Below are 23,780 nucleotides of genomic sequence, written 5' to 3'. Positions count from 1 at the left end.
TCAACACATCCAGTCAACTCTGTAGCCTAACACTGAATCTTATCATTCTAAACAGTGCTACGAATAATTTTTAGTAGGTATTTGTTAGCCTGGATCCCACCTGTGCCCTTTTGTCATATCATTCTTATATGAATTCCGTTATTCAATTCACCTCTGAAGTGAATCACAGAATTATAGGAATTGATAACATTCAGATAACGTTCAGTTGTCACAAGATGTCGCACTAGAGCATCAGCATGTCATTTATCCAATCAGGTGCGTTCAATGTGGGGAAATGGGAAGTAGGGATACATGCATGCAACATGTAAACAACAACATTCATTTTGGACCTGCCAAATAAAATAAAAATGATAAATTCATTAATCAATAATTGTTTGAGGGGAAAAGCAATACTTTTATTCCACACTTCTGGATGCATTACTCGACATACAAATGTTATCTATAGCACCTTTAAAAAGATTCAGAAGCAGGATTCAGGCTAGGTATTTGCTTTCCTGTAGCATAAAAAAAACAAGACATTTCATCACAATGAGAATTTGAGTCATTTTACAATAAAAAGCCTGTTTAATTGCAGAATATATTGACAGTACAGTACAGCAATAAAAACACTGCCATATTGCTCCTATTTTACATGACTTACACAGTTTTGTTCAGCTTATGAAACAGTAATACGGTACACAGTCAGTCATGAAGGTGACACACACAACATACACACAGGCTCACAGAGCACTTCACCTCATCACTCTCCACTGACGGGTGGCTGTGTTCGTTAACGAATACACAATAATAATAATAATAATAATAATAATAATTATAATAATAATAGGAAGAAGAAAGACAAGAGAGAGCATTAATCCCTAACAGTAGTGACCGTCTGATCACGGGGGGTCTACCGGGACAATCTTGGCTGAAACAACTGGACACAGAAGGGAACAAGGAAGCACAGCCACAAAGCCCACAGACAGAAAAATAAAATAAAAACCAAGGAATAATACAACCAAGAAAATATGGGTTACTTTGTACGTACGCGATACATACATGACATGAAATGACATGACATTTGTCCCTGGTCATTCATTTTTCATCTTTTGTACATCTCTTCTATCCACTCCATCTCCATCGTCCACATGTTGCGTTCAGTCCTCCTCTCTTCGAGCTCCGAGTCTCTGTCCGAGTCTTTGTTCTTGTGTTTGGATGAGTGCTGTTGTACATCACTACGTAGCATCGTTGGGAGTCTTTGTTCTTGTGTTTAGATGAGTGCTGTTGTACATCACTAACGTAGTAGCTTCGGCGTGTTAGTAAAGGGGACACCACAGTCACACACCACGGTCTTCTTTTTTTAAGTTTTATTTAATTTAGTTTTTTTTTTAGTCGTCGTCTTTCTTTTGAACCCTTTCACTACCACACTACAGAAGGTTAACCCGTTCACTACCACGGTTAACCGTCTGTAGCGTGGTAGTGAAAGGGTTAACCTTCCATAGTGTGGTAGTGAAAGGGTTAACCGTCTGCAGTGTGGTAGTGAAAGGGTTAACCTTCCATAGTGTGGTAGTGAAAGGGTTAACCTTATGTAGTGTGGTGGTGAAAGGGTTAACCCTTTTGTCGCGTGTGTGTGGCAGTGAAAGGCTTAACCTTCTGCGTTACCGCAGCGAAAGGGTTAACCCCTTTGGCAGTGAACGGGTTAACCCCCGGCTACCGCAGGATCCTGGGGGCCGACCTGTCGTCGGTCACGGACCGGCGGAGCCTCACCCCTCGCCGGATGGACACCAGCATGTCCACCTCCCCCCGGGGTTCAGACGGCGGCTCCTGGCTCAGCCAGGCCTGGTCCCCGAGGAGCAGGGAGGGGAACGGGAACTGACCCTCGCCCAGGGCGTGCGCGTTGGCCGCCAGCTCTCCGATCTGCTCCACCAGGCTGTGGCGGTTGGCGGCCAGCAGGGGGTCCTCCTCGGCGCCGTGGTGGGCGGCCATGCCGGGGGGCTGCTGGGCGTAGGCGTTCCGGTCCAGCCCTCCCCCGGAGCCCCAGGCTGCGTCGGGCAGGCTCAGGCGCTTGGGGGAGCCCCTCAGGTACTCGCCGGGATCGTCGCCGTACAGGAACTCATCGCTGCCCGCGTGCTGCTGCTGCTGCTGCTGCTGCTGCTGGACGGGGCTGGGGTACCCCGGGGAGTCCGGCACAGTGGGCGTCTTCACGGGGACGATGGGGGGGCGGATGGGGATGGGGCCCGAAGTGGATGGGGTGCGTCTCACCCCTGTTTTGGAGGATGGGGTCCGGCGAATTGTGGCCGTGCCGGAGGTGATGAGAGAGGGCCCCCCTCCTCCGGCGCCGTTCGTGGCCCCCGGAGGGGTCTTGCCGGCGGGCAGACCGGCGGTGCTGGCAGGCCTCTTGGTCTGGATCATGCGCCGGTAGTTCTGGGCTATGTTGCTGTGGCGCGGGACGGTGGAGGACTTGTCAAAGTCAGCCTGGCCGTCGCCGTCCGCATCCCCATTCAGAGAGTAACATTCATAGTCAGAACCTGAAAGAAACAAGAGACAGGACATTGAGGAGTCCATCTATGTTTTACCATAGTGTTCACAAGAAAAGACTTCAAGGGGGTTGTCCAAGAAGAGAATATCCACATGATAAAGAATTTTAAAAACGCTCATCTCTGTGAAGACAGAATAGAGTGCGCCAATCGTTTCAAGTCTGGTCTTCTTCTTAAACCAATAGAGAGACTAGAAAATAATGGTTACTTGGTCTTCATCGGAGCATGTGGGTCAGAGCAAAGTGGGATCAGAGCACTTTGTGGACACGAAGACAGAACACATGGGGATGTTACAGAGATGTGACCTTATTTTCTGCTTCATAACAGTGGGTATGGCGATGATAGAAAACCCGTTTGGACGCAAATGCCCAAGCAAACACTGTTAGCCCACATGGTCACAGCCAGTGTGCAATTCATTGTTACTGGAGCAGCGCCAGGGAATGTTTGTTGATGATTTTACAAGCCAGACACTCATTTTGGTTTCCATCTTGTAGAAAGTAGAAATTGTTCATGTTCACAATATTGATTGAGCTGCATACAAGAGTTCAAGTGCTGTGTCATGTTGTAATGTGCTGTATGGTTGTGTTGTGTTGTGCTACGTTGTGTTGTGTTGTAATGTGTTGTGTTGTGCTATGTTGTGTTGTAACCACTGTTAGCCCACGTGGTCACTGTCAGTGTGCAATTCATTGTTACTGGAGCAGCGCCGGGGAATGTTTGTTGATGGTTTTACAAGCCAGCGATGGACCACCAGCCCTGATTCCAAACTCTAAGCATAACCCACTTCGAAAGAGGGCCAAAGCATAACCACTTAGAAGCAGAGAATATAGGCGGTTAGGTGGCCGAGCGGAGATTGCGTTCGTCACCAACCCCGGAGCTGTGAGCTGGATTCGCCTGTTCGAATCCAGCTCACAGCTCCGGGGTTGTCACCAGCTTGGCTGGCCGTCTGCACTAATACAATTGGCTGTATTAGAGGGTGGGAGAAGCTGGCGGGGTGGGTCCGGGTCGTTGTAAACAGCGACTCCTACAGTTCGGTCGGGGCGCCTGCTAAGCGCGGATAGGACTCGAGGGGGATAGTGTGGTCCTCCCACACGCTACGCCCCCTCGATAAGAATCCACGCTGCCAGGTGAAAAGAAGCGGTGATTGGCTGGACGTGTGTCGGAGGAAGCACGTGGTAGCCTCCACTCTCCCAGATGATCTGACTGTGGGGGGTAAGTGCGCAGCGACCAGGAAGGGACTGGGAATTGGCATACGACTAACATTGGGATGGGAGAAAATCGGAGGAAAGAAGCAGAGAATATATATGTACAAGGCGGAAGAGCCCTTCGGAGCTAAACCAATCAGAGAGCGTCTTCGCAAACTGCGGCTACGAAAAAAAATCCTGCACCTTCGCCTGGTCAATGGTTTCATCCTTGAAGCAACAACTCCTTCAGCTCCCTGGATTAGATGTGGTCCCTGTCTGGATCCATGGGCCTACGTATTGGCAGGCAACACACTACTCTGACCACTGCTTTGGCTCTCTCCTCACGTCGCCTACAACAGGTGCACGTCGTTATCTTAGATGATTGAATCCATGCGTGTCTAATCAACCGCACATCTGCGTTCAAGGAACAGAGTTAAGACAGATGCAAATGAGCAAGATAACCCGATACGGCAGACAGCGTATTATCCAGGACTAGTTAAACGATGTACGAGGAACAGGGCCCAGGTATGCAAGGGCATTAAACACCAAGGATTCTGACCCAGCTCACTACAGCAGAGAGCCACGGAGACAACGCGGTTACTGCTGTTTTGAGAGCCAACTCTCCGTGAATTGAACGTTTATGTGGTATTTTATGCGCTAAAGGGCACTAGGACACATGACACCATTCATTAGTAACATACTACATGACAACTTAAAAGACATGGTCATCTATGTGGAAATTGTTTTATGAAGATACAATTTACATTTTTTTTTATACAACAGCTATTGTTGTGATGGGAGTGGAGTTATCTATGTGTGTTACATTGTGTAGTGCAATCTATGGGAGTGTGTTACGTTCTGTTACCAATCTATGGTGTCCTACGAGAGCGTTGCACCTTGTCTAACCAGTAGTCTATGGTCTCTGCATGTAGTCTATGGGAGGTGGCCGCCTCGAGAGGGGGTGGTGTTCTACGAGAGCGTTGCACCTTGTCTAACCAATAGTGATATTTTGACCTCCGAGCCTTGACATTTAGCCTTTATCCTATTTTTATACTAGCGCTCGTTCCCTATGCTTTCTCTTTTGTTGTTCTTAGCTCTATTCTATTTAAATCTTAAAAAATTGTCTCATGTACCCCAGTTGCTATTGCAGGGCAGTACAGTGCGATATATATGTCGCACGTGCGACACTGACGTCAGTCTGTGCGATGAAAGGATTGACTTCAATAGCACTGGTGCGATGGCCCGCTATCCACTTGGTACTTGTAGTCTTGTGCGATTAAATACAATGTCCCTTCTGCGTAAAACTCCATATATCAAACACCAAATCCCATAATCCCTAGCGAACAATATCCCCGCGAGTTGCGAGCAGTGACTCATATCCGCTCGGCTCAGCTCACAACACAGCAGGTGACTGCAGGACTCGTCTCAGCAGCGTTTGGAACGCGGACATTGAAACAGAGCTAGTAGATAGTGTTGTCGCGACCCAAAACAAATCCCTGCTGTTTTATTCGGCAACGGGTCAAATGCATATAACATGCTTTGCAATCCTCGCGTCATAAAGTCCGAAATGAACGTTACCCAGACCGTGCTTCTGCCTAATTGCATGTACATATATGTGTTCTATTACACGTATATGTACATATATACCAACAATTTTGCCTGTTTTATTCTCCACCCATCGATCATCCATAGCAACACTACTATCACCGACATCCAAGAAGGGGGATCCCCCCCTTGAATGGCCCTTCTAAGGTTTCTCTCCTCCACGTTGCCTGTGGCGCTTTTCTCCTATTGCTAGGTTTTTAGTGAGTTTTTCCTTACCTTCGCTGAGGTATGTCTGGGAGTGTTGCATTTATTTATTTTACATTTATTTAGGATTTCATGGTGTTTTTTTTTGTTCTTGATTTATTGTGATGTTTCTTCGTGTTTAAAGAAGACTTGTGATTGCAGGCTTTACAAATACATTTTATTTTATTAAAATGTATTTTGTCTATGGTCTCTGTATGTAGTCTATGGTCTCTGCATGTAGTCTATGGTCTCTGTATGTAGTCTATGGTCTCTGCATGTAGTCTATGGTCTCTGTATGTAGTCTATGGTCTCTGTATGTAGTCTATGGTCTCTGTATGTAGTCTATGGTCTCTGCATGTAGTCTATGGTCTCTGCATGTAGTCTATGGTCTCTGTATGTAGTCTATGGTCTCTCTGCATGTAGTCTATGGTCTCTGTATGTAGTCTATGGTCTCTGCATGTAGTCTATGGTCTCTGTATGTAGTCTATGGTCTCTGCATGTAGTCTATGGTATCTGTATGTAGTCTATGGTCTCTGTATGTAGTCTATGGTCTCTGTATGTAGTCTATGGTCTCTGTATGTAGTCTATGGTCTCTGTATGTAGTCTATGGTCTCTGGTCTCTGTATGTAGTCTATGGTCTCTGTATGTAGTCTATGGTCTCTGTATGTAGTCTATGGTCTCTGTATGCAGTCTATGGTCTCTGCATGTAGTCTATGGTCTCTGCATGTAGTCTATGGTCTCTGCATGTAGTCTATAGTCTCTGTATGCAGTCTATGGTCTCTGCATGTAGTCTATGGTCTCTGGTCTCTGTATGTAGTCTATGGTCTCTGTATGTAGTCTATGGTCTCTGTATATAGTCTATGGTCTCTGCATGTAGTCTATGGTCTCTGTATGTAGTCTATGGTCTGCATGTAGTCTATGGTCTCTGTATGCAGTCTATGGTCTCTGCATGTAGTCTATGGTCTCTGGTCTCTGTATGTAGTCTATGGTCTCTGTATGCAGTCTATGGTCTCTGCATGTAGTCTATGGTCTCTGGTCTCTGTATGTAGTCTATGGTCTCTCTGCATGTAGTCTATGGTCTCTGTATGTAATCTATGGTCTCTGTATGTAGTCTATGGTCTCTGTATAGTCTATGGTCTCTGTATGTAGTCTATGGTCTCTGTATGTAGTCTATGGTCTCTGTATGTAGTCTATGGTCTCTGCATGTAGTCTATGGTCTCTGTATGTAGTCTATGGTCTCTGTATGTAGTCTATGGTCTCTGCATGTAGTCTATGGTCTCTGCATGTAGTCTATGGTCTCTGTATGTAGTCTATGGTCTCTGCATGTAGTCTATGGTCTCTGCATGTAGTCTATGGTCTCTGCATGTAGTCTATGGTCTCTGTATGTAGTCTATGGTCTCTGTATGTAGTCTATGGTCTCTGGTCTCTGTATGTAGTCTATGGTCTCTGTATGTAGTCTATGGTCTCTGTATGCAGTCTATGGTCTCTGCATGTAGTCTATGGTCTCTGCATGTAGTCTATGGTCTCTGCATGTAGTCTATAGTCTCTGTATGCAGTCTATGGTCTCTGCATGTAGTCTATGGTCTCTGGTCTCTGTATGTAGTCTATGGTCTCTGTATGTAGTCTATGGTCTCTGTATATAGTCTATGGTCTCTGCATGTAGTCTATGGTCTCTGTATGTAGTCTATGGTCTGCATGTAGTCTATGGTCTCTGTATGCAGTCTATGGTCTCTGCATGTAGTCTATGGTCTCTGGTCTCTGTATGTAGTCTATGGTCTCTGTATGCAGTATATGGTCTCTGCATGTAGTCTATGGTCTCTGGTCTCTGTATGTAGTCTATGGTCTCTGTATGTAATCTATGGTCTCTGTATGTAGTCTATGGTCTCTGTATGTAGTCTATGGTCTCTGTATGTAGTCTATGGTCTCTGTATGTAGTCTATGGTCTCTGCATGTAGTCTATGGTCTCTGTATGTAGTCTATGGTCTCTGTATGTAGTCTATGGTCTCTGTATGTAGTCTATGGTCTCTGCATGTAGTCTATGGTCTCTGTATGTAGTCTATGGTCTCTGCATGTAGTCTATGGTCTCTGCATGTAGTCTATGGTCTCTGCATGCAGTCTGTGGGAGGTGGTCACCTTGGGAGGGGATGGTGTCCTCGGAGCAGGAGGGGGTGTTGGTCTGGGTGCTGTAGCCACTGGAGTACTGCAGGGAGTCTCTGCTGCTCTTCTGCTGCTCCATGCTGAGGCCTCGGGTCAGGACCATGGCTAGTGTGGTGGCTGCTGGGGAGAGGGGCTCGCCATGCTGGAACACACACACACACACACACACACACACACACACACACGCGCACACACACACACACACACACACACACAGAGAGTCAGATAAGCAATAAGCATTCATATTTGCACAAGATAGGCACACATTTACATACAATTCCTCTTGCCTGCTCTGTATTCAGATCGGAATAGCCGGTGTGCTCATGAGTCCCCCCTGAGAGGCTGCTTACCCTGGCCACCATGCTTCCCGGTCCCATCCTGGACCTGTGCTGCTCGTCAAGATGCATCCCTGTGGAATATCCCTGTGGACTGGGCGGGGCTTCCTGTTCCCTCATCCTATCCAGAGACTCCCTCCTGCGCTGCAGGGTCGTGGCCAATGACGGCTCGTAGGAGCTGGATTTGGCCCAATCCTGCGGCGTTAAGACACGTCGGTGAGGAAGTGTTTGTGAACAGGTGTAAGGGAGGGGACTTGTCTACCATCCAGCAGTTCCACAGTCATCCATTTTGTTAAGGCGCAACATATTACACGGGGCAACATTTCGGGGTCAGTTTGTTCTAATGAGCAACATTGTGCAAAGAGTTAGATACAAGTTGCTAAGGAAAGAATGGAATCGATTTTTTTTTACCCTCTGTTGCCTTTTCTTGAGAACGTTGCCCATCTAGGTTGCTGAAAACGTTGCCCAGTGTACCGTTGCCCGTCCACAATGGAAACTGGACAGTTCACACGACTATTATTATTATTTTATTCTATTATTATTTGTATTTTTTGCACAATAAAGGCGGGCATGGCCACCTTCATTTCACTACATGTCTCGTGTATGTATGTGACGAATAAATCTCTTGAATCTTGAATGGATTGATTAGGTGCCACCGTAGGTGGGAACAAATGACAGCGTGTACACACCATTACGATGGGTTAAGCACCATTACGATGGGTTAAGCACCATTACGATGGGTTAAGCCGGCTCAGTTTAGCACATCCTTGTAAATCAAGATCTGAAAACCGAGCTTGAAGGACAATAGCACTAACGGTGACTGAGGTGTTAACCCTTTAATCGCCAAGGACGACTTTAGACATCATTGCTCGTCATGCTTAATCTGCCAATGACGTCGTACAGCGTCTTTGAGATCAATATTTCAAAAATCTGTCATGGCAATCATATTTCACCCACGGAGACTTGAGACTTGCTGTTGATCTCCTCTCAACTCTCCAATGGTTCAAGACCGCCATCTGGTGGCCGATCGGCGAATCGCCAAAACCAGAAGTGAGCGGCCGGAAGTGGTGCTCACCCATATTTTGTCCGGCCACTCGCTATCGCTCGCGGGACTCCAGCTTGATACACTGGATAGCGATCCGTTGCCAATAACTCGATAAACAACATGATTTGGACGTATATAGTATTATACTACCTGGAAATGGATCGCATATATCAACATCCCATAATAGCGATCTTTCTGCTCCACGCTGATCACCCAACGGTCAGAGGAAGCTGCGGTGAGTTTCAGCGTGTTTGATTATTATTTTCAATACAAACTGCTCTGATCAATATATGACCCATACTACATAAATTATTTAACGTGGGCCACGGACTTATAACCCCCCCCCACCCCCCCTCCGGTCACCAGCAGATGATGAGGCATGCCGTTTAGGACCTTGTACAATTGAAATTTTTTATCTGATGTCAATCGGTATCAAACTACATTTGATGATCTAATATATGTATTTATGGCTATAACTCACGTTCTGCAGAATGCTGCAGAAAACGATAAAAACATATTTATACTTTAGACCGTATTTTAGTATGAATATGTAAATGAAAAAGTAGAACGTTGCTACATCCTAAACGATAGATACTTGACGTTGAATGGGCCATAGTAATGTCAATTTAGCAATAGAATTTAAAAAGTTATAGCCCTGCAAAGAAGGGGAACATCTCCATAGACAAATAGAGCTGGCAGAGGATGGTATAAGGATGAATATAAGCGTGGCAGAGAAAGGGTTAATATATACACACAATCATACACACACGCACGCACGCACGCACACACACACACACACACACACACACACACACACAGGTGGCAGCTAATGGGGATCCTTTTAAACAATAAACAACAATAAACACACAGACACACACATATGCAGAAGATATGCAAATGACGCACTGAAAACAAGAAAAGCAAAGAAGCTGTTTTTCATAAAGAGAAAAACCCAAAAAGAAAATTGCAAATGAAAACAAACCTTCCAGCTAGGAACCTTTGATGTGGGTGAGGGGGTGTTGGATCCGGGGGAGTGGTTAAATGTGGGGGACGCAGGAAGTATGACAGAGACAGGCCTGATGGTGCCAGTGTGAGAGAAAGCAGGGCGGAAGGTACCGAAGGATGAGCATGAACCCAACTGCAGAACGGACAGACAAGTCTGAGTCAGAGTGCTCGATATCTATTTATAACATGAGAACAGTGGACTGAATCCACTGCAGTGTGTGTCTGCCTGTCTGTGTCTGTTTGAGTGTTTCTGTGTGTGTGTGTGTGTGTGTGTGTGTCTGTGTGTGTGTGTGTCTGTCTGTCTGTGTGTCTGTATCTGTTTGTGTGTTTCTGTGTGTGTGTGTGTGTGTGTGTGTGTGTCTGTCTGTCTGTGTGTCTGTGTCTGTTTGTGTGTTTCTGTGTGTGTGTGTGTGTGTGTGTGTCTGTGTGTGTGTGTGTGTGTCTGTGTGTCTGTGTGTGTGTGTGTGTGTGTGTGTGTGTGTGTCTGTCTGTCTGTCTGTCTGTCTGTCTGTCTGTCTGTCTGTCTGTGTCTGTGTGTATTTGTTTGTGTGTCTGTCTGTCTGTCTATATGTGTGTGTGCGTGCATGTGTGTGTGTCTGTCTGTCTGTCTATCTCTGTGTATGTGTGTGTGTGTGTGTGTGTGTGCGTGCATGTGTGTGTGTGTAGCCTATGTGTTTGCTTTCCACATGCACATGCAGTACTGACCGCTGTGGGAGAGTTGCACTCGCTGACAGACTGGCAGGTTTCTGAGGCCTCAGAGGAGGCAGAGCTCGTGGATTTCTGCAGAAGAGCCAGAGAAGATGGAGGAAGAAGAAGAGGAGAAGGAGGAGGAGGGGAGGTGAACGAGGAGAGAGAGAGAGAGAGAGAGAGAGAGAGAGAGAGAGAGAGAGAGGAGAGAGAGAGAGAGAGGAGGGGGGAGGAGGAAGAGATCGAACGAAGGGATAAGGAAGAGGAGAGTGAGAGATGGAGAAGGAGAGAGAGGGTTGATGCGGTTTAGGAAAGGGGAATGTTTTTTTTTCTTTGTGCGAGATTGTTCATTCAAGATAGAACCATGTATCACTTGTGGCGCTTCTCCATTGACCGGCATGGTACAGCACGGTAGCTGTCCTGTACAGTGGCGTGTTGCCTGTATGCTTCTCCGTCACACAACAGACCTGTGAAGCGCGGCGGGGAAGGTAGACTCAATCAGCCCCTCTGGCATCGGTTCTCAACATGGAAACGCCCGAATGAACCATTAAAAAACAAGTTTTCTTACGCTGTGTCAGAACAGTCTTGTGTTCGCAGGTTAAGTATTTAATAGCTGCTGGCAAGCCTGTCATCCGGGAAATGGGGAGAATCCTAACCAGGAGATTTATTTAGATTTAAAATTAAATACAGCGACTGCCGATTTAAGAGACCAGTCACAGCTGTAGAAGTCGGATTATCAGGTGCGCTGTAAGGGTTTATAAACAGATGTCCCTGTTTGGGACCCTTTATAAATGTAACCTATTCAATATTGGCTACAGAACACCCATAGCAGTCTATTTCATATCCATTATTAACCCTTTCACTACCACAGTACAGACGGTGTGGTAGTGAAAGGTTAACCTTCTGTAGTGTGGTTGTGAAAGGGTTAACCCTTTGTCGTGTAGCAATGAAAGGGTTAACCTTCTGTCTTGTTGCAGTGAAAAGGTTAACCATTTGGTAGTGTGGTAGTGAAAGGGTTAAGATATACCTATATGTTCTCCATCTCACCTGGTGAATCTCTTGCTCACTTTAAATATTAAATATTTAGATAGATAGCCACGATGGTACCCACCCCAGAGCGCTAACATCGCCACGGGTAGAGCCACGATGGTACCCACCCCAGAGCCCTAACATAACCATGGGTAGGAGGCGCTGCTCAGTGCGGGTCAGTTGGCAGCAGTGAAAGCAAAAACAAAGTGGAAGTGAATTCCGGCACGGCATGGTAGTGGAAAAGCCCCGTCGGTAGATTGCTGTGTGAGTTCCGTCCACCTCTCCAATCGGATCGGAAAGATACAGTAGCGGCAGAATAACATCCATTGGGAATGGATTCAGAATTGAGAGAGGAAGTCTCTCTGAGCTTGGGGCCGTAGTTCCGCATATAGACTCTGGGGGCCTTGGCGGCTGATTGGCGCAGTGGGCAAGGCGCTCGCCACTAACACAGGAGATGCTGGGTTCGAGCCCAGCTCTCGGCGTTGCTACCGGCTGGCCGGTCGTTCATACTAACACAATTGGCAAGTGTTAGAGGGTGGGAAAGCCGGTGGGTGGGGATTGGGCGTTGTGGACAGCGACTCCTACAGGTCGGTTTGGTGACGCCGGTGCGGCGGAAGCAGGAAGTAGCGAGGGCAGCGTGAGCCTCCCACGCGTTACTCCTCGCCACTGAGAGTTCGAGCTGCTGCGGTGAAAAGATGCGACAGGCTGCCTCCTCGTGTACCGGAGGGGACACGTGATGCAAGGCTTCTGTCCTCACTACAGCCGACCAGTGGGAGGCATAGTGTAGCAACGTTCAAGACAGGGGAGGGAAGAATTGTAAAATACGAAATTGGGGAGAAAAAGTGGATCAAAAAGACTCTGGGGGCCTTTTGTGGTCCAATGAAATGAGATGCAGTGACAGAGAAGCAGTGTCCTATGGCCAATGTCCTAACGTCTCTCTGTGCCATCTGCTCACCGACACAGATATTATATATCCGGGAAAAACATTCTAAACTCCACAGTCTTTCACATATATCGATTTCTTTTGGTGGCAGCCCACCGCTATATCAGACCACAAGTAGATTTCTCAAACTGATATGGCACAAGGACAAATTAACCACGCTTCTTGTGTTCCTCTCACATTCGATTCTGTCTGTCTGGCCTGCCGCCGCCACCACAAATAACCGCATGCGTGTCCTATTGTATCGCTTTATAAACATGTGTATTTGTGTGGATGAAGAACCCGGCGTTGCAGCGTAGCCGACTGAGTGATTGATGGAGTGAGCGAGTGAACACGCGCATGAACCGACCGACCGACCAACCAACCACCCAACCCACAGAACACAGCGAGGTCACGGAGCGGTCAAGTCAATCTCTAACATCCCTGGGAGGGACATTTGATTGGCAGCAGTATCCATGTTAAAAACCCTGCCCTCCTTCTGATTGGCAGCAGTATCTATGTTTAAAAACCCTGCCCTCCTTCTGATTGGAAGCAGTATCTATGATCAAAAACCCTGCCCTCCTTCTGATTGGCAGCAGTATCTATGTTTAAAAACCCTGCCCTCCTTCTGATTGGAAGCAGTATCTATGTTTAAAAACCCTGCCCTCCTTCTGATTGGAAGCAGTATCTATGTTTAAAAACCCTGCCCTCCTTCTGATTGGCAGCAGTATCTATGTTTAAAAACCCTGCCCTCCTTCTGATTGGCAGCAGTATCCAGGTTAAAAACCCTGCCCTCCTTCTGATTGGCAGCAGTATCCATGTTAAAAACCCTGCCCTCCTTCTGATTGGCAGCAGTATCTATGTTCAAAAACCCTGCCCTCCTTCTGATTGGCAGCAGTATCCATGTTTAAAAACCCTGCCCTCCTTCTGATTGGCAGGAGTATCCATGTTAAAATAAATGGTAAATTGCTAAATCTTTTATCCAAAGCGCTGCCCGGGATAAGCGTGAATCGAACCGGGAAACCTTCACCAGACGAGCGCTCTACCTCCAGAGGCACTGCTATCCTTCTGCTCACCAGACGAGCGCTCTACCTCCAGAGCCACTGCTATCCTTCCACTCACCAGACGAGCGCTCTACCTCCAGAGCCACTGCTATCCTTCCGCTCACCAGACGAGCGCTCCACCTCCAGAGTCACTGCTATCCTTCCGCTCACCAGACGGCGTGTTGCTTTTTAACAGCGGAGGAGTGCAAGAATGTGACAATGTGACCATGTGACCGCGGCAGCGCGAGAGAGCGGCAGTGCGGAAATAGGCTGTCTATTGCCATTCTCTAAGACAAACGCTAACCTTAACCAGCTCCTTAACAGCGCCTAAACTTAACCTTTCTAACCTTAACCAACTCCGAAACAATGCCTAACCTTAACCTTAACCTTAACCATGCATAACCTTAACCTTAACCATAGAAAGAATATTGCCATTCTCTAAGACAAACTCTAACCTTAACCAGCTCCTTAACAGCGCCTAAACTTAACCTTTCTAACCTTAACCAACTCCGAAACAATGCCTAACCTTAACCTTAACCGTAACCATGCCTAACCTTAACCGGCGAAAGAATACACGTTAAAAAAATAAAAATAAAAAAAATTGATGGGATTCGAACTTGAAACCAACGGACCGCAGGACCACAGGACCGCCGCGCTGCCAGATGAGCTAAGCTTCGAATGAGAATCATGGCGGTTTACGGCTAAATAATGCCGCAAGCTCTGCCGCTCAGCTCCGCGGCAGAGCTCCGCTCTGCGGTTGCCGCGCCTGCCGCGGGGCGTGTCGCAGCCAATCAGGGAAAATGCGGAAGCATTCGGCGCACTCCTTCGCTGTTAATAAGCAATAGGCCACCAGACGAGCGCTCTACCTCCAGAGTCACTGCTATCCTTGGCCGATTGGCAGCAGGACCATGGTTAAATAAAAACCTGCCCTCCTTCCCCCGAACACTTACAGCAACCTGTGGGAAGAATAGGAGAACTACCATACATGTACCTGGCTGGTGATGTCAGAGGGCATGGGCGAGGGCGGCTTGGAGTGGGCGTTGGCGTCCTGGGAGATGAACCCTGAGTCGTGGGAGGACACACTGCTGAGGCGATGGGCGCCGGCAGAGGGCATCTGCAGGAGGCTGGCGGGACGGGAGGTGGTTAGTATACGGACGCACCCATAACACTTTTCTGTCTCCACGAGCACACAGATACGATTCTGAATCCTCCGAAGGTTTTAATTATCTACCGATAAAGAGTGCAGATCTGATCCAGTCTTCTATTTTAATAATGCTGATTTATTTTGCACATAATCTCACACGCAACCGAGAACTCTAAACAGTTTTGGACACATTAATTTAGTTTGAGTTATTGAGAGTAAATTAGTTTGAGATTATGTGTCAAATAAATCAGCATTGTTTTTGCCCCTTTAACAATGTAGATTTGAAACCATCCATTAACTTTAAATATAATAGTTTGCTATAATCCATTCTTCACCATTAGAGAGATAATAACTCATCAAATAACTGTATGTGTCAAAAAAGCAGCAACAAAAAACAACCACAAAGAAAAACAAGCTGCTTTGATTTGTTTTCAGTTTTCTGTTACATACAGTACAGCTCATGGTTTCAGATTTTAGTAATGGAGAAATTCTCCCGATAACAATAACAATTCTCCTGATATCAACCCGGTATCCAACGCCAGCATCAGTGCATCCCTAGTCATTTGAATTCTTAGAACCATACATGAAAAAGAAATGACGCACTTTCTATTAAATACCACAAACCCCATTCATAATTCTCTATTCTGTTTCAACAGAGAAACTAGGCCAGCAGCCAATCAGAGATTCAGTGATCCAGCTCTTATTATGGACACGTCAGGTTCAAGGCCCTAACGGAAAATACAAATGAATAAAACAGTGATCACAAAGGATATGAGCATTAAGTTCAACATAAAGATTCATAACATAATTCATAAAGTTAGAATTCTCCATCTGATGCAGCGTTTCTAATCAAGCAGCATCAAAGAGCATTCGTTATCCTTCCTTTGCTTTCTCATTTCCGTTTCAACAACCTCTTTAGTCTGTCTCTCATCTCTCCCAGTGTTTTTATTTCACTCCCCAACAAGCCACATATCATACCAAAAATACCATAAAAAAAACACAGGTCAATTTATATTCATTGCTAAATATTTCAAAACGCAGATTAGTCTGTCTTCACAAATGTTTACCGTTTGGTGAGAACAGGTCTTGGGCTTGTTGTTAGTAAGATCAACAATCATCCATGATGTTTTTAGCTTTCAAGCTCTATAAAAACAGCAAAGTATATTTGACTCTGTCAAGAGTACATTTGAAACGTTGGATCCAGATATACACAGAGTTTACCATATCCTCCAAAGTCAGACCCAAAGATAGATAGCTTTCTACTGAACGCACAGAGAGGAAATGAGCATATATCTCATTGTCTGACTCTGGAGAACACGGTACGTGCATTTCCCATAATGTTTGAGTGTTCCATTAAGTGTACTCTCATAGGGTCAAATACACTGTACACACTGTACTGTATGTGATTGGACAAGATTGTAGCAGTAAGTATTTTGTGAGATTAAGTGTCTCAATTTTGGAAAAATACTATTATGCATATGTATTTATTGTAACTTGTGCTTCTTGTACATCTCCCTCATAACCCTCTCCTACACCTCCGCCCCCCCCCCCCCCCCCCCCCCACACACACACACCCACCCTTTCTCCCTGTTGTTTATTTCCAATTATCACCCCTCGTTGCTCAGGCTCACTCCTATCTCCGGTGGCTTCCCTTCACTTCCTCCCCTTCATTTGTTTATTCAAAAAGGAACGGGTGAGAAGTCATTAACATTTCTGTATATTATGTTCTACAGCTAGAGGAGGAAAAACAGCTCATTCTCTGCCGCAGCCCCGGGGCCGGCGACCAGCGTGGAAGAAGACGGAGCTTCTGCGCTGGAATATGTTCCTCCTCGAGCCTTTCACTGCCACACGACAGAAGGTTAACCCTTTACTATCACACAACCGACGGTCGCCATCGGTTGTGTGATAGTAAAGGGTTAACCTTTCTGTGAATGGTCACAGTGAAAGGGTTAACCGTTTTGGTGGTGCGGCGGTGAAAGGGTTAAGCCTTCGGACCGGCCTGTCTATTTTTCTGAGTGAACATTCACTAATTACCGCCGTTTGTATCGAAACCAGATTTTTTGATTATTCAACCGTTGTGGTGAAATGAAAGGTTTACACGGCCGTGTGCTGGAGAGACGCTGGGGGCCTGAAACTCATTACAAATGTTTTAGCGTTTAATTAAAAGAAAAGAAGATCATTGGTTGCCAATCACAAAATGAATTGTTTTTTATGATTCATTCCAGAAAAAAATCTTTTTTCGTGGAGAGGTGATATCTTCACCCCCGAAAGCACAGACGGTTTATCTGCAGCCCCGCGATACGAGGGTCTGTCCCACGCCCTCTAATCTGCGATGTCATAACGGATGTATAGCGGCAATAGAGAAGGAATAGAAAGACGTGGGTGAGACGGGACAGTATCCAGGATGATTTGTTTCAGCTATAAGTCTCTAGAGGATGTATTAGTCTGTATGTGTCAGGACTGCTGACTGGAAAGAGCAACACTGTGCAGATAACGCCGCTTAAGTGTTGGATTTCAGGATTCACTAGGATGTCAAAATGATGTCATCAACCCTCGGGTGATGTTTAAATTGAGTGGTACTCCCCCTTTTTAAATTGTCTTTTTATGTTTCTCGCCTCCTCTCCCACCATCCCATCCATCCACCTCCTCATCACTCCCTCCCTCCCTCCCTCCCTCCCTCCCTCCCTCCCTCCCTCCCTCCCTCCCTCCCAGGGGAGAGACCAGGACGCTGTAGGGAGGAGAGGATTTGATCATTTCCTGGCGGGGGGGGGGGGGGGGGGTATACTGGAGACTATTTATGTTATTACCCATAATAACTGTATTAGAGTAGAGATTGAGAAACCCCCTCTGTCCCCACCCGCTTCTACACCACAAAATCCTTCTTTGACTTTTCTCTCTCTCTGTCTCTCATCTTCCAAAAATAATTGACAAGTTCAACGCTCTCCCCCCCCCCCCCCCCCCGCATCCACACAGCGCGGCGCCCGGGGACCGACTCCAGTTATAATGCCAGTACCGTGGTCAAAAGGGCGATGGCAGGAGTATATATATACCTAGCATGCAAGTCTTTTGGTGTGGGAGGAAACCAGAGTACCCGGGGGAAACCCATGACCCATGACTCCACTCAGAAAGGCCCCCTGCTGGGGTTTTGAACCCAGGACCTTCTTGCGTGCGTGCATGTGCATGTGCGTGCGTGTGCGTGCGTGTGTGTGGGTACCTGCACATGCTGCTCTTCCTGGAGCCCGCGCTGCTGGGGGAGGAGGGGGGGGTCTGGTAGGACCAGCTGTAGTCGGAGCCCTTCAGGTCCCGGATCACCTGACAGGGACACGTCACACACCGTTACTCGTGATCATGGGGGGTTAAGTAGCCCTGCGCCGTGTTTACATGGGGCGGTGCAGGAGGGCAGCGACGCGGAACAACAGAGATCTCTGGTCATTCGCCTCGTTCACTCGGCCGCTATATTCACTCACTATATTCAGCCGCTATATTCACTCACTATATTCAGCCACTATATTCAGCCGCTATATTCACTCACTATATTCAGCCACTATATTCACTCACTATATTCACTCACTATATTCACTCACTATATTCAGCCACTATATTCAGCCACTATATTCACTCACTATATTCAGCCACTATATTCACTCACTATATTCACTCACTATATTCAGCCACTATATTCACTCACTATATTCACTCACTATATTCACTCACTATATTCAGCCACTATATTCACTCACTATATTCAGTCACTATATTCACTCACTATATTCACTCACTATATTCAGCCACTATATTCACTCACTATATTCACTCACTATATTCAGCCACTATATTCAGCCACTATATTCAGCCACTATATTCAGCCATTATATTCAGCCACTATATTCACTCACTATATGCAGCCACTATATTCACTCACTATATTCAGCCACTATATTCATCCACTATATTCAGCCACTATATTCACTCACTATATTCAGCCACTATATTCAGCCACTATATTCAGCCACTATATTCACTCACTATATTCAGCCACTATATTCACTCACTATATTCACTCACTATATTCACTCACTATATTCAGCCACTATATTCAGCCACTATATTCACTCACTATATTCAGCCACTATATTCACTCACTATATTCAGCCACTATATTCAGCCACTATATTCAGCCACTATATTCAGCCACTATATTCAGCCACTATATTCAGCCACTATATTCACTCACTATATTCACTCACTATATTCAGCCACTATATTCAGCCACTATATTCACTCACTATATTCAGCCACTATATTCACTCACTATATTCAGCCACTATATTCAGCCACTATATTCACTCACTATATTCAGCCACTATATTCAGCCATTATATTCAGCCACTATATTCATCCACTATATTCAGCCACTATATTCAGCCACTATATTCACTCACTATATTCAGCCACTATATTCAGCCACTATATTCAGCGACTATATTCACTCACTATATTCAGCCACTATATTCACTCACTATATTCACTCACTATATTCAGCCACTATATTCAACCACTATATTCACTCACTATATTCATCCACTATATTCAGCCACTATATTCAGCCACTATATGCACTCACTATATTCAGCCACTATATTCAGCCACTATATTCACTCACTATATTCACTCACTATATTCATCCACTATATTCACTCACTATATTCACTCACTATATTCAGCCACTATATTCACTCACTATATTCAGCCACTATATTCACTCACTATATTCAGCCACTATATTGAGCCACTATATTCACTCACTATATTCAGCCACTATATTCACTCAATATATTCAGCCACTATATTCACTCACTATATTCACTCACTATATTCACTCACTATATTCACTCACTATATTCAGCCACTATATTCAGTCACTATATTCACTCACTATATTCACTCACTATATTCAGCCACTATATTCACTCACTATATTCAGCCACTATATTCACTCACTATATTCACTCACTATATTCAGCCACTATATTCACTCACTATATTCACTCACTATATTCACTCACTATATTCAGCCACTATATTCAGCCACTATATTCACTCACTATATTCAGCCACTACATTCACTCACTATATTCACTCACTATATTCAGCCACTATATTCACTCACTATATTCATCCACTATATTCAGCCACTATATTCAGCCACTATATTCACTCACTATATTCACTCACTATATTCAGCCACTATATCATATCCGCTGATGGGAGGAAGCGCGAGTGGCCGCTCACTTCAACGGTAATACTTAGCTATAAAAAATACCACTTCAAAAACCGAAATTGTCAACACGACAGAATGTGACCTGAGATGGCGCGACCCAGGTCAGTCGCCGTCGGTTTTGCTCCGCGAAGATTGTGCATACTTTTAGTTAATGTTTATTATTGTATTGTTGTATTATTGTATTATTGTACTATGCACAATCGTTGCGGGCAAGACCCCCCGCATTTCACTGTGTAGTTGTATGCCGTGACAAATAAAACTCTTGACTTGACTTGTACACTAACATAATTACAGACAGATGATCACCGGACCCAGACCTGTTTTTGTGTTTTGAAATGTGTGGAAGTGAATCAGTCATCTGCTTGTTGAACGACATGCGTACATAACGCCTAAAACCAATTCAAGTAGGAGCACTTGTGAAAAATGTCCACTTGTCTTTTTCATACAGTATTTTGATGCTAGAATAGAATATTATATTTGCAGCAGGCGCAGCATCAATATAGGAGGGTCTTTTTTAAAACATTTGGGGGATGGCTCTCTGTTTTTTATTTCTAAAATATCACCCTAGGCTTGACGATGTCGTATCGACTCCTGGTATAATGTGGACACGGACGTGCGACGGACCTTGTGTCCGGCGACGTTAAGAGAGTAAATGACGTGTCGTACCTGCTCGCTAGCCGGGGGCAGTTTGTGGGGGTCTTCAGTCAGCCCGGTGAGGTCATCAACAATGGCCTGGAGGTGTGTGACCTCTCCCAGCATGGCGACCTCTCCGTTCTGCGGGGCGAACATGAATGAGACGATTGAATTCAACACAGGAGATGAATCAATGAGAGGAGTCACTGCGAATGTGCAACAATGTGCAACTGAATGTTTTCAGTGCTATTTTCACAATTTCTCAACTACTGCGGGTGGATGACAACTAGGGATGGGTACCGAATTCGGTACTTTTGAGGTACCGAACCGAAACACGTCGGTACTACCGAGTATCGAATCAAGTGAGAAATCGAGAAAAAAAAAAAAAAAAAAAAATCTTTACCTTTTTTTTTTTTTTTTTTACTTTTTTCTTTTCATGTCAACGTTCACACGCACAATATATGCTTACCTAGGATTTGACTTGATTCAACAACAAAGCAGTCGGAGCAATGACAAGCCGAAAACTGTCGAAATTGTAGTTATTTGAAGTTTGGATTATTTTTTTACGACTGAGGTAGGTAAATAAAATTTCTTGAGACTAAAGTACCGAAAAAAGGTACCGTTGGGTACCGGTATCGATTCACAGGTACCGGTACCGGTATCGGTTCAAATGTGAAAGGTACCCATCCCTAATGACAACGGATGGAAATTAGCCCTGTGCTAAATCAGGCAATTTTTACACTCCACTGTGTTCATTAATTTAGCATTTCCCCCCAAATAAAGTATGAATACTGATTTATTTGAGACAGTAGAGAGGCTGCGGCAATAAAGACAAGGGCAGACGGAGAGTTCTGCCATGATTCCATTCTTCCATCCTTGGGGTAAATGTGGCTCCAGGGGTCTTAACCACTAACCGTCTCTAGACCCACTGGCTAAAGAGAATGTCCCCCAATACTATGAGCTATGGCTAAACATGTCAGAAGTGAACGCACTTTTCTTTTCTTTCTTCTGCATTGGTGACACGTAGAAGCATATTAGATCTCTCCGATGGAGAAAAATGTATTATTCCATCTTAATAGAATAGAATAGAAATCCTTTAATAATCCCAAGGGAAATTCGGCACTACAGGTCGCTCACATTGAACAACAATAAACATTTAGGTAGTCAATAGGACTAAAATAGGAATAAGAATATAATAATATTAAAAATAACGAATAAAATAGAATAACGAATAAAATACCGTCCGGGATATACATACTGGTATGTATATACATTCTAAAATCTTAAATATACAACTATCCGGACAAAGATATACAGAAATATACAGTCAAATGTACAGTAATAAGTGTGAAAATGTAAAGTGAAAAGTGTCCAGGAAGGTTGTGATAAGTGTAAAAGCATTGTAAGTCTCCAGGAAGATTTCGCCAGGCTGTACTGTCACCCTGTGCTCAGTGATGCAGTGAGGCACAGTGATGCATTATAGAGTCTAATGGCTGTCGGAATGAAGGACTTCCTGTGCCGTTCAGCGTTACATCTAGGGAGTCTTAGTTTAACACTGAATCATACAATATAATCCAGATGTTCAGGTCCCTCACCACCATAGGCTGCAGCAGGCTGCTGAAGGAGCAGTAGCGCCCTCTCTCTTCCAGGAGGGCTCTGCGCACCGCCTGCCTCTCTGTCTCCTCCATCAACAGGTACAGGTCGCTGACGTCCTGCATGGCGCTGTCCAGCTGGGGCCGCAGGTTACCCCTGCCTGGTAGGGTCAAAGGTCAAGAGGGAGGAGGAAGAGGGGTGGAGGGGGCAGGAAGGCAGAAATAGGTTTGAAGAAAAGGAGGAGAAAGGGAGAAATGAGGGGGAAAGGAAGAAAGGAGAGGAGGAAAGGAGTGAAGAGGAAAAGAAAGGAAAGGAGTCAAGGAAAGAAAAAGAACGGAAAGGAGAGGAAAGGAGAACAGAGTGGCAGTTAGAACACTGTGCTAGTGTGATAAGATGCTAGTGTTATAAGATGCTAGTGTTATACGATGCTAGTGTGATAAGATGCTAGTATAAGATGCTAGTATGATAATATGCTAGTATAAGATGCTAGTATGATAAGATGCTAGTATAAGATGCTAGTATGATAAGATGCTAGTATAAGATGCTAGTATGATAAGATGCTAGTATAAGATGCTAGTATGATAAGATGCTAGTATAAGATGCTAGTATGATAAGATGCTAGTATAAGATGCTAGTATGATAAGATGCTAGTATAAGATGCTAGTATAAGATGCTAGTATAAGATGCTACTATGATAAGATGCTAGTATAAGATGCTAGTATGATAAGATGCTAGTATGATAAGATGCTAGTATAAGATGCTAGTATGATAAGATGCTAGTATAAGATGCTAGTATGATAAGATGCTAGTATAAGATGCTAGTATGATAAGATGCTAGTATAAGATGCTAGTATAAGATGCTAGTATAAGATGCTAGTATGATAAGATGCTAGTATAAGATGCTAGTATGATAAGATGCTAGTATAAGATGCTAGTATGATAAGATGCTAGTGTGATAAGATGCTAGTATGATAACATGCTAGTGTGATAAGATGCTACTATGAGAAGATGCTAGTATGATAAGATGCTAGTATGATAAGATGCTAGTGTTATAAGATCATAGTGTGATAAGATGCTAGTATGATAAGATGCTACTGTGATAAGATGCTAGTGTTATAAGATGATAGTGTGATAAGATGATTCATTGTTCCATTGGCCAAACCACTGACACATATTACATCAATATGGTTGAATGGACACAAACAAAGGACGGCCACAAAACAAAACATGTTGTCTCTAACTATTCAGCTGAGATGAGATGCACTGAGGAGGTCCTGAAATGAATGCAGTTAGGTGCAGGCTATCACTACAAAATGATTAAAGATACATTCCGTAATGCCGCCAAACAGCGACCTGTAGGCAAAAGAGCTCCAAACAGCGACCTCTAGGCAAAAGAGCTCCACATGGTATTGCACTTTGTTTAT

General features: G+C 44.9%; 1 protein-coding gene across 1 annotated transcript in view; it reads right to left on the bottom strand.

Annotated features, from left to right (window-relative positions):
- Positions 1–482: 482 nt before the first annotated feature.
- Positions 483–23,780, bottom strand: part of mtss1la (MTSS I-BAR domain containing 2a) — a 36,664-nt gene continuing 13,366 nt past the window's right edge. The window contains exons 4-12 of the mRNA XM_084335153.1: positions 22,359–22,516; positions 20,797–20,904; positions 18,064–18,161; positions 14,697–14,829; positions 10,733–10,807; positions 10,005–10,160; positions 7,993–8,172; positions 7,619–7,784; positions 483–2,507 (exon numbers count right to left, since the gene is read on the bottom strand). Coding sequence (XP_084191279.1) covers positions 1,690–2,507; positions 7,619–7,784; positions 7,993–8,172; positions 10,005–10,160; positions 10,733–10,807; positions 14,697–14,829; positions 18,064–18,161; positions 20,797–20,904; positions 22,359–22,516 — 1,892 coding nt within the window. The 3' untranslated portion in view covers positions 483–1,689. The remainder of the gene's footprint in view (positions 2,508–7,618; positions 7,785–7,992; positions 8,173–10,004; positions 10,161–10,732; positions 10,808–14,696; positions 14,830–18,063; positions 18,162–20,796; positions 20,905–22,358; positions 22,517–23,780) is intronic.

Source organism: Notolepis coatsorum (assembly GCF_963971535.1).
Source record: "Notolepis coatsorum genome assembly, chromosome: 18".
In the NCBI taxonomy this organism is placed as follows: domain Eukaryota; kingdom Metazoa; phylum Chordata; class Actinopteri; order Aulopiformes; family Paralepididae; genus Notolepis; species Notolepis coatsorum.
This window is presented reverse-complemented; position numbering and strand designations above follow the sequence as displayed.